Source organism: Medicago truncatula, chromosome 3 (genome assembly GCF_003473485.1).
Source record: "Medicago truncatula cultivar Jemalong A17 chromosome 3, MtrunA17r5.0-ANR, whole genome shotgun sequence".
Lineage (NCBI taxonomy): Eukaryota > Viridiplantae > Streptophyta > Magnoliopsida > Fabales > Fabaceae > Medicago > Medicago truncatula.
Window position 1 is genome coordinate 32,270,526 of NC_053044.1, and position 13,014 is coordinate 32,283,539.

Consider the following 13,014-nt stretch of genomic DNA (forward strand, 5'->3'; position numbering starts at 1 on the left):
CGTAAGTTATACTTAATCGAATAATCATAGGTTTGATCTCTAAAATACAATGAAACTGAATGATAGATGAAATTAAAGGGAAATAGTTGAAAACAAAAAATAAATTTCAATAAAATTAAATTTTTGGGGGCAATTACGCCATTCTTTATATGAGTGGGTTCACCGTGGCCTTCTTTTTAATAATTATGGAAGGTCTTTCTTCCAAGGAATCTTGACACAACAAGAAAGTTGTTGTCATCAGAATAAAAAAACTGCATGTTTAAGTCTTGAAACAGCTTCTTGTGTAAAAAACAAGATAAGATAAAATACATTAAAATAGTGTGACTCCATCCCAATAGGTATGCGGAAGCTTTCATGCACCGAACCGTTCTTTTGAAGATCTTCCTTTCCAACCATATTTTTTCAAACCATAAGATCTGAACTCCATGTTTTTATTAAAGGGATCTGAGATCAATTTCATTTGGACCAAGATAATGTTCAATGTTGGCCCCAGAAGTGTCTCTAAACATTTAAAACAAAAATAGCAACCAAGCATTACCTCCTTATTTTATTCATGTTTCTTAGAGATTTTCATAGACTTAGCTAACTGAAGGTAGTCTTTAAGTAGCTTTGCATCTGAGACGGTGTCATTCTCTTTCTGTGGGGTCCATAACACTTCACCAGCCTGTAAGATTCAAGGTTATAGTAACAATACTAAGAATTGAAGAAATGACACATGAAAAGAATGTCTATTTTAACTTACTAATAAATATTTGCTGGAAATAAGGGATTTAAGCTTTGGTAAGACTTCCTTTAAATCTTCAGCTCCATTGATATCAGGTAGCTTATGTGCTCCTTTAACAGCTACTAATAATATTATCTAGCATAAGACATTTCTCAAATATAAGAAAGAAAATGAAATATATCAAACAGTAAAGATATTTGAACAACGTTAAGTTGTCCGTCAACGTATAACTCTACCATTCTTCTACTTTTTTTTAATACTTTTTTTCTTTATCTCGATTTGCATGCAAGGCTTGCAATTGCAGAGATCCACTCTGGTCGGATACGGTGAGTGTACACGACAAGGTTTTTGCATTGTCAAAATATCAGCACTCCACACAAAATACTATGGTTGAAAACGATGGAAATTTTAAAATTGAGAATGAAACTCTTGAAAGTTTATGCCAACGCAAAAATTAAATCAAATTTATGTAAACCACAGATAAATAGATCATACCGTACCACTATGTACTTGTTGTCCGGCCCATCGAGAAGTTTCTCTGTTTCGAATTTCTCTGCTTCTTCAGAACTCTTTCTCACATCAAACTGCAGAAAACTATTAGTTGGTTAATGGCTAAAGCTATATAACTACTATTTGGAACAAAATTATGAAATAACTTGCTCAATAGTTGAAATTTAATTTGATAGTAACTTTTTTTTTTTGTCAATGTGCAGATTCCAAGAAATTTAAGCACAATTAAAATCTCTATAAAAATTATATCATACCGTGGAGTTTTCATTGCCAATCTTATCGTAACTCTGGCTTCTTATAATTGTTTTATGGTTGTCCGTCAAGTTAACTAATGTCTCTTCATCAAATTTTGCCCTTTCTTCGTTTGATAGTTGGTTATAGCATTTTTCTCCATCGTCCTTGCTTCGTTTAAGATCCACCTGACAAAGATATTGTTCATCAAGTGTGACCCTTTTAACACCTATATAGGCTATAACTGATATTGCACATTTCCCTAATTGGAGAAGGAATGAACTTACAGATGAGTATCCTGCTACACAGAAACCATGATGTTGATCCAGAGTTTGCATTGTCTCTGTCACAAAAGGTCAAGCAACAAGAAGAATATCAAATACAAAAGCCTTGTAGAATAAAATAAAGTTCATTGTTAGCTAGATTATAGAACAAAACATTATTACTTGAGGCTTTTTATTCAAAAGGCCAAAGAAACTAATATTAAAACACTTGTGCATTTGTTTTAGATATCTCTCAAAGCATTAATCAATTTACTGCATAATTATGCAGAATTACGCAAAGGGGCAAACCAACAAACTGATTGCAAATTATAATATATTTCATCCCCTCTCTAGTCACACGTTTCCACATTCCTCCCATGCACATCCTAACACGGCATGAATGCAACTTCAATGCAGGTACCGTGCTGCATAATTATGCAGAGTCAAAACAAAAGCCAAAACAAGCCACCAATGTAAGACTGTAACATAATGAACTCCACCACTTCTCTAACCTCACTTCTTTACAAGACAATCAATCCAAACAAGCTGCCAAAATTCACACCAAGGTCCATCCATTGAACACAAAACTGCACAAACCCCCATCTATGATATCATTGAGACATCCTTTCTTGCATTATAAACACCCCACCCAACATAAAAGAGAAGCAACCCGCCCTTCTACCACCTCCACATCCCATTAAAAAGCGATTTACATCGATTGAACTGCCAAGTGGCCTACACAACTAAAAGCTCCAGCTGCAAGAAAACTGTTCCAACACACTGCTTCCCTTCTCTCCAAAACCGAGCCCTTGGAAATCTAAGAACGTTACAATCAAGACTGCAGCAGGTCGATTCTGTCCGGTACCAATTTGGGTGGGCTAGTTTAGCTTCTTCAAAAAAAAATCAAGACTGCAGCCGATGCAAAATAAGCTAGACCCCCTAAGTCCGAAACAAGCTAACAGATTAACCATGACAAAGAGTATTTGAAACTAGGTGCCTTCGAACTCAACCATTTCCAAGCCAGCAGTTCGGAACTCGAAAATTTTATCCACTAATAAAGATTTTGCACGGAAAATACCTTGATTGCTTTCTCTCCATATGGACCAAATACAAGCAAACAACATCAGTTGAAACTTTTATTCTACGACTCTCCCACCCTGAATCATGCCTGAGACACAATTTAAGTTATTCCTCCCTCTTTGTGAAACACAACAGAAACACCCATCAACTTTGCAATTTCATAACACACTAAAAACCGCTCATTCAAAAAACAAATGATTTACTGATTCTTCCATGCCACATTCACCGATACAACTTTGATCATCCTTTCCTATGATCCCTTGGTTAGCAAAGTTCACTTTGGAATGAATTCTATTGAGTGTTAACCACCTAGCAAAAGCTGCTAGCTTTAATGGGACCAAATTATGCCATACCAACGTTTTCAAATCCTTCACAGATCTACAAGTCGCCTTCATTAACAAAAGATAGGCTGACTTAACAGTGTACTTCCCTAGAACAACCATTTTCACAAGTTCAACATACAATACAAGATTATAACACAAGATATTACTGCATATGTTCTTAAATATAGGACTACATTTGTTGACTAAATTACCGGAATTCAGAAAGCTTGTAGTAGTATTAAATTTGCTTATAATGTGTATTGCTTTCCAAGTTCACCTCACCCTTCAGTTTATAAGAGATGATTAATGTAGTTGAAAATTTGAATGAGTCTCTAAAATATATGTAAACTCTTCGTAAATTGTGTGTAAATTATGTGTGCCCATAATGAGATCACACACCCTGTATTTATAATGGTTTTACAATAAATGTATTGAATGCTTAATGAGTAAGCACTAGCCTAGGAAGTTGTATACTCTTTTTTTTTGTTAACCCTCCGGTTCCTCAAGGAAAAGGGCCCTAGTAATTCGGAGTTCGGCTAAGTAAAGTCTGACCAAGAATTGCTCCCACCAAGAAGTTGTATACTCTAGTTGTAATAACAATCAATCTAGGAAGTTGTACAATTAAATGAATATTTAAAGATTTTTAATTTTAAGTTGTGTAGTATATTTAGGATATACTATAAAAATATTAGAAGCAACTCACCTTTCAATAAATTGCAGACACCTTCTCGAGAGGATGTATTAGCAGCTTCTGCAATCCTAGCTAGATCCCTTTGTATTGTGTTTCCCACCTCAACCAACATTCCAACCTTAAACAACAGGAATAAAAACATTTACATATATCTTACATGTACTACCTATGAAGCACTAACACATACATCGAACACTCACACGTCAAAACTGATAACGATTTGGAAAATTTGGATTAATTGAATATAATCAAATGTGATGATGTCATGTCAGACACCATACATGTCTTCGATCAGAGGTGTCTGTATCTATGAATATGAAGCACACATACGGACACAGACACACTGGTAATAATATGAGAAAATTAAATTTTATTTGAACGTCATCACATGTGCTGGTGTCAGTGTTGGACATCAGACACGTCTTTGATCAAAGGTATCGGTGCTACAGAGGTTACTACTACTAGTACTAGTAGTTGAATAATGAAAAAGAACAATGATGTTTATGTTAAAAACCTGAAGCTTGAGCACAGTAACTGAATTCCTATTCCCATTAGCATCTTTATTCCAAAATCCAACAAAAAAGATACCAAATGCAAATATCATGAAGAACACCAATGGCCCATTTCCACCACTTGCAACCTTATCATCACCATCATGATGAGGAGGGGAATCATACATATGATGATGTTCCCTTACACGTTCAGAATCTGAGTCACTTGTGAATGAATCAGAGGAGGAAGAATCTGAATCGAAGAAGCTTCCTCCCGCAACACCTCCTGAGGAGGCTGAAACTGAATTAAGGTTCCATGTTAATGATAACAAAGCAATCAGTAACAAAGCAATAACACTTTGAACGTGTTTTCTTGAGAAAATCATTAGTGTGCAATCAAATTGAGTCTTTTTAATCAACTAAATGATTGTAGAAGAAATTGGTGTGATGTTTTATCAAAAGTTTGTATGATTTGGAAGGAAATTGTGTGTCATATTTGGTTGAGATGTGAATTTGGCGGTGATTGAGGATCTTAAACTTTTTTCCTTTCCAGTCATTAACTTATTTTTTTTATTCTTCAAAAAAAAAATCAGTAATTTATTTTTAATTTGTTTAGGAAAGGTCATTTTAATTATGTTTTTAATCCCATTAAATATATTAACATTTTATTTTGGTTTCTCTAAAAAATTTCTTTAACTACTAGTCTTTATGAAATTTTCAATCATCACTTTTAATCCTTATTTTTAAGTCAATTCATGTATAATATTTGTATTTTTTTATCAAAATTGTGTAGAAAATTATAAAATTTGTCCAAAATATAGAACTTTTCAACAAAACATGATTTCTTATTTCAAAAAAAAAAAAACAAAACATAAATTCTACTATATTCAAGTTTACTTGAAAAGAGGAATCAAAAGTGAAGATGGAAAACTTTTTTCTGCAAAAAATTTTATTCAAAAAAATTTTCTGCAAACTTTTATTCAAAAATATAAATTCTATATTCAAGTTTACTTGAAAAGAGAGATCAAAAGTGAAGTTGGAAAACTTTTTAGGGACTAAAAAGCAAAGAAAAATTTTAGAAGGACGAAAATAAAAAGTTAGTATATTTATAGGGAGCAAAAACATATTTAACCATTATTTTTATAGTGAATTGTTTTTTCTCTCTTTGAGAGTTGGGTTAAATATGTTTTTAATTCCTACAAAATAGCAAGCTTTCAAGTTTAATCCCTATAAAAAATTTATTCACTTTTAGTCCTTATTTGCATTTTATAAGGACTATTTTGGAGGATTAAAAGTATCAATTTTCTGTAAAAAGTTTTTAAAATAAAGACTATTCTTACAAACTACAATATTATGGAGGACAAAAATCACCATTAAAATTTTATAAGACTAATTTGAAAACTCGGAATTTTATAGGGACTAAAAACATATTTAACCCTTGAATTTTAAAGAAATATTTAAATGAGAAATGGTTTAAATAGTGTTTCATGCAAAGTTATTTTAACACTTTCATCCTTTTAGTAAGACTTTTTTTGGATAATAAAATTTTAAAAAATGCTTAACATGATAAGCTATTTTAAATAGTTTCTCTTAAAAATCTTTTTTGACATATATCTTTTTGAAATATATGTGAGTTTTATAATTTTAAATCTCAAACAATGAATATATCTATACTAGTGGATGCAAAAATACTCTTTCAATTTATAGGAAATGAGTTTCAAGTGATTTTTATTATTTTTGAGTAAATTTTCAAAAAAAAAAAATCTTTTTTTGTAGGGCATAAAAATCATTTCTAAAAATACAAAGAAACAAAATCATCTTCTTCCTTTTTTATAGGAGTATTTAAAAAAAAAAAAAAATGTCCCTAAATATAAGAGATTATATACAAAATCCTAGATGCATTATTTACTCTTTTTTTAAATATATCCCTTATTAATACTATCAATTTGTTTTGGTATATGAAAAGTTAAGGGTGTGTTTCTTTCAAGTTATATTCGTAGATTCCTGGGAATAAAAAGATAGAAATATGCATGTCTATGTTTGGTACAAGTTTACTAAATTTGATTCCTGGGTATAAAACGTTCCTAGCAATAGAAAAATTTTCCCAAAGAAAATGGTGGGAATAAAGTTCTCATGAAGATGGGAATGATTTCATATGTAATTACCTATTATAATCCCTATTTTTATGGTTCCCGATAATATTATAACGTTAAACAAACATCATTTTTCTATATACCTTGGAATAAAATTCTCATCATTATGTTCCAAGGAATGTTATTCCTAGGAATAAATTTGGTAAATTTGAAACAAACACACCCAAAGATTAAATATATATTTAATTAAGGGTAGTAGAGTAATAGTCACTCACATTTGAGACAACTTTATAACTCCCATAATTTTTGTAAATAACTCCTATAAAAAGGGACACATGGAGTATTTTTAAATCTATAATAAACATACCGATGATAATACGTGTACTAATTTCTCTTTCAATATAAATTGTCATGATATCATGCCAGAATAAAAAGTAATAAGTAAGTCATTTTCAAATGTATCATTGTGTTTAGTTAAACTAACACTCAGGAGGAAGAAGATAAGATAGATGGGTCATACTTTCATTGTGTTTTAATTCTCTTTATTGTTTTGATTTTCGTATTAATATTTACATTTCTTTGTACATCTTTAGTTGTCGTATAAATTGTCACAAAAATGATGTTTAAAAAAATGAGTTGGTTATAAATATGACAGTCACTTAGATATTTTGTTTGTAAAAAAATTATGAGTAAACAGAGAGCTTTTTGGCATGATGATCGGGAGTCTTAGCAACAGGATAAACTCCCAACTTTGGATCAAAGAAAATTAAAACTCATTTGCAAGTTGATCATTGAGGCAAACAAGTGATAGTCGACTGGAAAAGAGCTCAACACCTTGTCCGCAACTCATTCCGGACATAACAAAAAAAAAATCTATTTGGTCTAAATTCTGTATCGAATTCTAAACATTCAAAAATAAATTCAACTGCTATTTTTTACAAAGATAAATTCAATTGCTAGAAAAAAACATGAATACAAAAATGGTAACCAAGCATTACCCACTTGTTTATTCATATTTCATAGACTTAGCTAGCTGAGGGTAATCTTTAAGTAGTTTTCCATCTGAAAGGGTCTCATCCTCTTTCTGTGGGGTCCATAATACCTCACCAGCCTGAAAGAATTTCAAGGTTATATAGTTATACACTTATAATATTGAAGAAATTAATGTAATAACATATGAAATGAATGTCTCTTTTAGCTTACTAATAAATCTCTCCAGTAGAGATGGGATTTAAGCTTTTGCAAAGCTTCCTTTAAATCTTCAGCTGCCTTCATGTTAGGTAGCTCATGTGATCCTCTAGTAGCTACCAATATTGTTACCTAACATAGGACATCTCAAATATAAGAAGAATGTAATATTCAAAATTTACAGTAAGAAGTCAAAATGCCATAGGTTGCATGTAATGAGAATAGCCACAAATTAGGACAATTATGTAGCCTTTGTGAATATCTCAAGGATTCTTCCACCATGTGGTTCTCTCTCTGTAATTGCTAGTATTTATCGAAGATAATCCATGGAACCTTGACCCTACCGCTTTCAAATGCAGACATCTTCTCATGATCCTACGCTATATAAATACTTCACTCATTCATGTGATCTAGAAAATATTGCATGAATAATCTCTGTGAATGAGTGCTTACTCCTTATGTTTAATTGAGGATTTATTTGAAGATATCAAACATTAGGAAGATTCATGAAAATTGTACAAGTAATGGTCTCAAAGGATCGATGCTACTAAAAATTAACTACTGCATTCATAAGTAATTGGGCATAAGTATACCGCATTGGTATCACATTAGGGCATGGATTGGTAACACGTTAGAGTGTGGAAACAACTTGATTTTTTATTTTTTAAAGCATTCAATCGATTCATGCATAGTTTAAAAATTGATTCTTTTAAATGTTGAATATAGTCAAAATAGTAAAGGTTTACATTTACTTCCACAAAAATAAAATAAAATAGCAAGCTAAATTGATGCTGCAAATGTCGAATCTTCCACTTGCAACATCGCATTGTTAAAACATGGATGATCCATTACTGAGCAAACAAGGATAAAATATTATGGCGTTGGGACATGTAGAATTCTACTTATCAAAGTGATATAGTCTTGAAAACGAAAGAATTTTCTGTGCAAGTTTGGTACCTGCCAGAACCACGGTGAGCTAACATGATTTTCCAAAAACTACATAGCGTCGTAGCTTTTGCAAAATATGATGACTCACCCTCTGATACCAGAAATAGAATTGAAGGTGGAAGTTTATGGCCACTCAAAAAAATAAATCAAATTTATGAAACCCAAAGAAAAGTAAATTATATCATACCACTATGTACTTGTTGTCGAACCCACTGCGAAGTTTCTCTTTTTCTAATTTCTCGGTTTCTTCAGCATTCTTTTTTACATCAAACTGCAGAAAACTAGTAGTTAGTTAAATGAATAAAGCTCTATAAGTACTATTTGAAACAAAACTAAGAAATAACTTGTCCAATAGTTGAAATTGAAGTTGATAACTTTTTTTATCAATGTGCATATTCTAGAAACAAATCTTCTGCCGAGAAATCTCAGTCACTTATTTGTTTATGTCGGATGATATCAAAGCCATTAACAGAGAATAGAAGGGTGAGGATTTCCACCCAATAAAAACCTCGCCAGAGAAGATCTGTTCCCGCATATTACTAGAAATTGAAGCACGTTTTACAGAGTTTAACGGTCATACATTGTCATTGTAAAACAGTTGTACGCTGACGTTCAATGAGAGGCTAACATTTTTCCATGAGTTTCAAAATAACCATCCAGAAGGGGGGGTGACATGGCAAAGTAGTGGATTCTCATTGAATATAAGTTTAAAACTATTTGACACTGTAATTGCCTACCCTTTAATTGCTTTTACAAAATATCTTCAAAAATTATATCATACCGTGGAATATTCATTGCTAAACCTATCATAACTCTGGCTTCTTATACGTGTCTTATTGTTGTTGCTCAAGTTAACTAATGTCTCTCCATCAAATTTTTCCCTTTCTTCAATTGATAGTTGGTTATAGCATGTTTCTCCACCCTCCTCGCTCCTTTTAAGATCCACCTGCCAAAGATTGTTCATCAAGGGTAACCCCTTTAACACCTATTATAGGCTATAACTCAAATTGCACTTCGGACTAATTAGGAGAAGGAATGAACTTACAGATGAATATCCTGCTATACAGTAACCATGATGTTTATCCAAAGTTTGTATTGTCTCTGTTACAGAAGGCCAGACAACAAGTATATCAATTATACAAAGCCTTGTACAATTTAAAAAAAAAAAATATCATTCTGAGCTAAATAATAGACCAAAATAATATATTACTTGGGGCTATTTGACATCAAATAATAAGAAAATTATAGATTTTATATCATCTCTACTACCTCCTTACAAAACCAACTTATAGGTGAGAGATACCACTACTTAAAAACTTATTTCAGATATTATTTTTATTCAACGTGAGACTTGGGTTTTTTCCAATGAACCCACTCAAACCAACACTATTGGCATGTTGCGTAGATCGATAGATAGACTTTGATACAATATTAGATTTTGATAATTATGTCTAACTCATTCTTACAAAATTGACGGAAGGGTGGGTGTCCCTCTTTACAAACTCATTTCATATCTTATTTCCATTCAATGTGAGACTTCTGTTTTTCACGGTAACAACAACCATTTTCACAAGTTCAACAAGACATACAAGATTATAACACAAGAATATTACTACCTAGTCCTACACCCGTCAATATAGAATCTCCTTGACTAAATCATCAGAATTAAGAAAGTTTGCAGTGGTATTAAATTTACTACAATTGGTAATTTCATTAAATCCAAACCGAACACGAGACGAATGTGGAATTGGTATAAAGTTATTGACCCATCACACAAGCTAGGGAGTTACCGTGCAACAAAAACAAAACACGACATATTGCACTAAAGACATAGAAGCCAAAATACTAAACAAATTACCTACAAAACAGAAACAGCCCAGAACAACCTAGGGACACTATAATGCACCAAAGCTGCAGACCAGAAGCACACAACTCTGCATCTGAACATCAACTCTAGCAGCAGGCGGCACCAGAATCCTAAATTTTCCCCTTTACACCATAAAAAGGCGGCAGAAGACAGGCCTCAAAAACTGCCGTCAAATAATACTACCACAGAACCAAAACTGAAACGGTCCTGCACTAAAGTAAGGCCCCAACGGCACTACAGTGTGTACACTGCCATAAATCACACCTACAAATTACCAACCTGCTACACTTAAGAACTAGAGAAAACTACAGTGTCCTGCATCCGGAAAAACAACTACAGAAACTCAAACCAAAAGCAGCACTAGAAGCAAAACACACAGAATTGGAAGCTTTGTGTCAGCATCAGCAGGACACAATCAACCAGAATAACAACTAAGCCCAAAGCAGGCCTCACATAGACTGACAGCAGCGACCAGAAAACTCTTCGCCATGGACACCAACCAAAATGTACCCCTCCTCGCCCACTCCTTACCTGTATAAACAGTTAATAGGATCCCACCTCCACTCATAGAGAAAGCAGTGAGAAATCTTCCCTCCACTCAAACCATCTGCATGACAAAAGTTTAATCTCATTCACCACTTCATTCACAAATATAATCCCATTTCTTGTCTTCCAAATCATCCAAAGTGTAGTATGCCAAATTAGCCAGATCCCTTTCCTTTATTTCTTACCTCTACTTACCCCACCTCGACAATCTATATCAAAGTGTTTTCTTTTTTATCCAGTCTCAAGTCTGGGTAAAAGGAGAGATTGTGTTAGTCCTCGACAGACAACATATAACTTTGTCGAATATCTATAGCCAACCCCACTTAATGGAATAAGTCTTGGTCGGCATTGTTGTATGTTAGTCAAGTAATTTGAATGGTCTTCTCGTTGTACGTTAATCAAGTAATTTGAATGGTCTTGTAAAAGAGACAAAGAAATTTCTCCTAACAGACATATACTTATGGACAAAAGTAGAAGTAGTATCAAAATATGAATTTAATTTAGGTCAAATGCATCTAAAGGTCTTTTAAGTTTTACGTTTTTCCCAAAGTGGTTTTAAGTTTCAAAAGTCTCAAACAAGTCATTTTAGTTTTTGAATCGTTTCAATGGCATGTTGTCACATTATTTAATGAGTTAAAAACACATTTGCCATACCTCATCAACTGATTTGGCAACGCATTATTGGATGCATGTGTAAAACTTTTGTACACTAAAGATGTATATAAATTAAACTCAAAAAATATTAGAAGCAAAAGCAACTCACTCACCTTTCAATAAACAGCGCACACCTTCCTTGGAGGATGTATTAGCAGCTTCTGCAATCCTAGCTAGATCCCTTTGTAATGTGCATCCCATCTCATCCAACATTCCAACCTTAAACAACAGACACAAAAACATTTACAATGTCTTAGAGATATTACAGTACACACTGTCATTGCACAGACAAGAATAGATGTTTTTGTTAACAAACCTGAAGCTTGAGTACAGTAACTGGAGTATCATTGTTTTCTGTACAACGACATACAACATAAATGACAACCATTATGCCAACCATTAACAAAAACGCAGACCCTCCTTCACCATTTGTAGACTTAGGACGAGCATGATGAGAACGGGTATGATGTTGCACCCGAACACTTGGAGAATTTGAATAAGTTGTGAATGATTTAGAGGATGAGGAAGAGGATGATTTGAAGAAACTTCCTCCCGCAACACCTCCTGAGGAGGCTGAAACTGAGTTAAGGTTGCATGTTAACGATAACAACACAAGCAGTGACAAAGAAATGATACTCGTAACGTGTTTTCTTGAAAAACCCATTTGGAGGATCTCAATACTCAAACTAGGGTGAACCGATCAAGAATACGAGAAGACTTGGAAACAAATTGAATCGTATACTTGGTCAATAAGAAAAGTTGTGATTGGCCCAAAATTAGAAGGCACCGCCATTTAATCCATTTTGCCCAAATGATTTCCTTAGTCGTTAAGACTTTTGCTTAGTCAATGACACCTTCTTACAATATAGTATACTACTAAATGGCAAATAGTTACGATGGTAGTAAAAATAAGGCTTAATTGATCTATCAGTCCTTTAATTTATTTTTTTTATTCAATTTGATCCTATAAATCTTAATTTTCTCAAACAAGTCCCTTAACTGATTTCTTTTATTCAATTTGGTCCAATTTTGATAATTTTAATCCCCTAAAAACAGAGACCGTTGGATTACGGAGGTCTATCAGATTTTATAATGTATCATCAACACCTAATTTATTTACTTTCTTCTTCTTCTTCCATCATCTTCATCTCCATTCATCCTTCATCAATAAAACCCAGGACAAAAAAATTTAAACCAATTATTTAATCACTACACCACCATCATTGTCATCTTCATCTATCATCATCAACACACTCCAACAACCTTCATCACCTCCCAAATCAAAGATCAACAAATTCTTCTCACCAATACTCGTCACTTTTTTGTGAAGAAAATTCCAGACAGCCATCCACAATCCATATTCAAACCGTTTTATATTACCATCAAAATCTATTTCAATTCCATT

General features: G+C 33.0%; 2 protein-coding genes across 3 annotated transcripts; both read right to left on the reverse strand.

Annotated features, from left to right (window-relative positions):
* Nucleotides 1-412: 412 nt before the first annotated feature.
* LOC11408266 (uncharacterized) lies at nucleotides 413-4,854 on the reverse strand. 2 transcript variants are annotated; one of them, XM_024778118.2, is made up of 8 exons: nucleotides 4,337-4,854; nucleotides 3,835-3,940; nucleotides 1,753-1,808; nucleotides 1,489-1,653; nucleotides 1,225-1,308; nucleotides 743-859; nucleotides 539-664; nucleotides 413-444 (listed from the first exon to the last, which is right to left on the reverse strand). In XM_024778118.2, exons 1-7 carry the CDS (start codon nucleotides 4,697-4,699, stop codon nucleotides 548-550), a joined length of 1,008 nt encoding a protein of 335 aa, XP_024633886.1. In that variant the 5' UTR covers nucleotides 4,700-4,854; the 3' UTR covers nucleotides 413-444; nucleotides 539-547. The 2 variants fall into 2 exon arrangements, with proteins under 2 accessions (XP_024633886.1, XP_003600583.1); XM_003600535.4 differs by having other exon boundaries at nucleotides 413-664.
* Nucleotides 4,855-7,233: 2,379 nt separating this feature from the next.
* LOC11406720 (uncharacterized) lies at nucleotides 7,234-12,401 on the reverse strand. The gene is made up of 7 exons (XM_003600536.4): nucleotides 11,926-12,401; nucleotides 11,723-11,828; nucleotides 9,588-9,643; nucleotides 9,324-9,488; nucleotides 8,730-8,813; nucleotides 7,610-7,726; nucleotides 7,234-7,517 (listed from the first exon to the last, which is right to left on the reverse strand). Exons 1-7 carry the CDS (start codon nucleotides 12,271-12,273, stop codon nucleotides 7,413-7,415), a joined length of 981 nt encoding a protein of 326 aa, XP_003600584.1. The 5' UTR covers nucleotides 12,274-12,401; the 3' UTR covers nucleotides 7,234-7,412.
* Nucleotides 12,402-13,014: the final 613 nt, after the last annotated feature.

What these genes read in the sequence shown, in the direction of transcription:
- LOC11408266 (XM_024778118.2), bottom strand. Translation starts at nt 4,699, where the DNA reads ATGATTTTCTCAAGAAAACACGTTCAAAGTGTTATTGCTTTGTTACTG. An exon ending in TTACTGTGCTCAAGCTTCAG is followed by an intron (nt 3,941 to 4,336) that starts GTTTTTAACATA and finishes CTGTTGTTTAAG; the next exon opens with GTTGGAATGTTGGTTGAGGT. An exon ending in TTGGCAATGAAAACTCCACG is followed by an intron (nt 1,309 to 1,488) that starts GTATGATATAAT and finishes AGTTTTCTGCAG; the next exon opens with TTTGATGTGAGAAAGAGTTC.
- LOC11406720 (XM_003600536.4), bottom strand. Translation starts at nt 12,273, where the DNA reads ATGGGTTTTTCAAGAAAACACGTTACGAGTATCATTTCTTTGTCACTG. An exon ending in TGTGCGCTGTTTATTGAAAG is followed by an intron (nt 9,644 to 11,722) that starts GTGAGTGAGTTG and finishes CTTCTGTAACAG; the next exon opens with AGACAATACAAACTTTGGAT. An exon ending in TCGACAACAAGTACATAGTG is followed by an intron (nt 7,727 to 8,729) that starts GTATGATATAAT and finishes GTCCTATGTTAG; the next exon opens with GTAACAATATTGGTAGCTAC.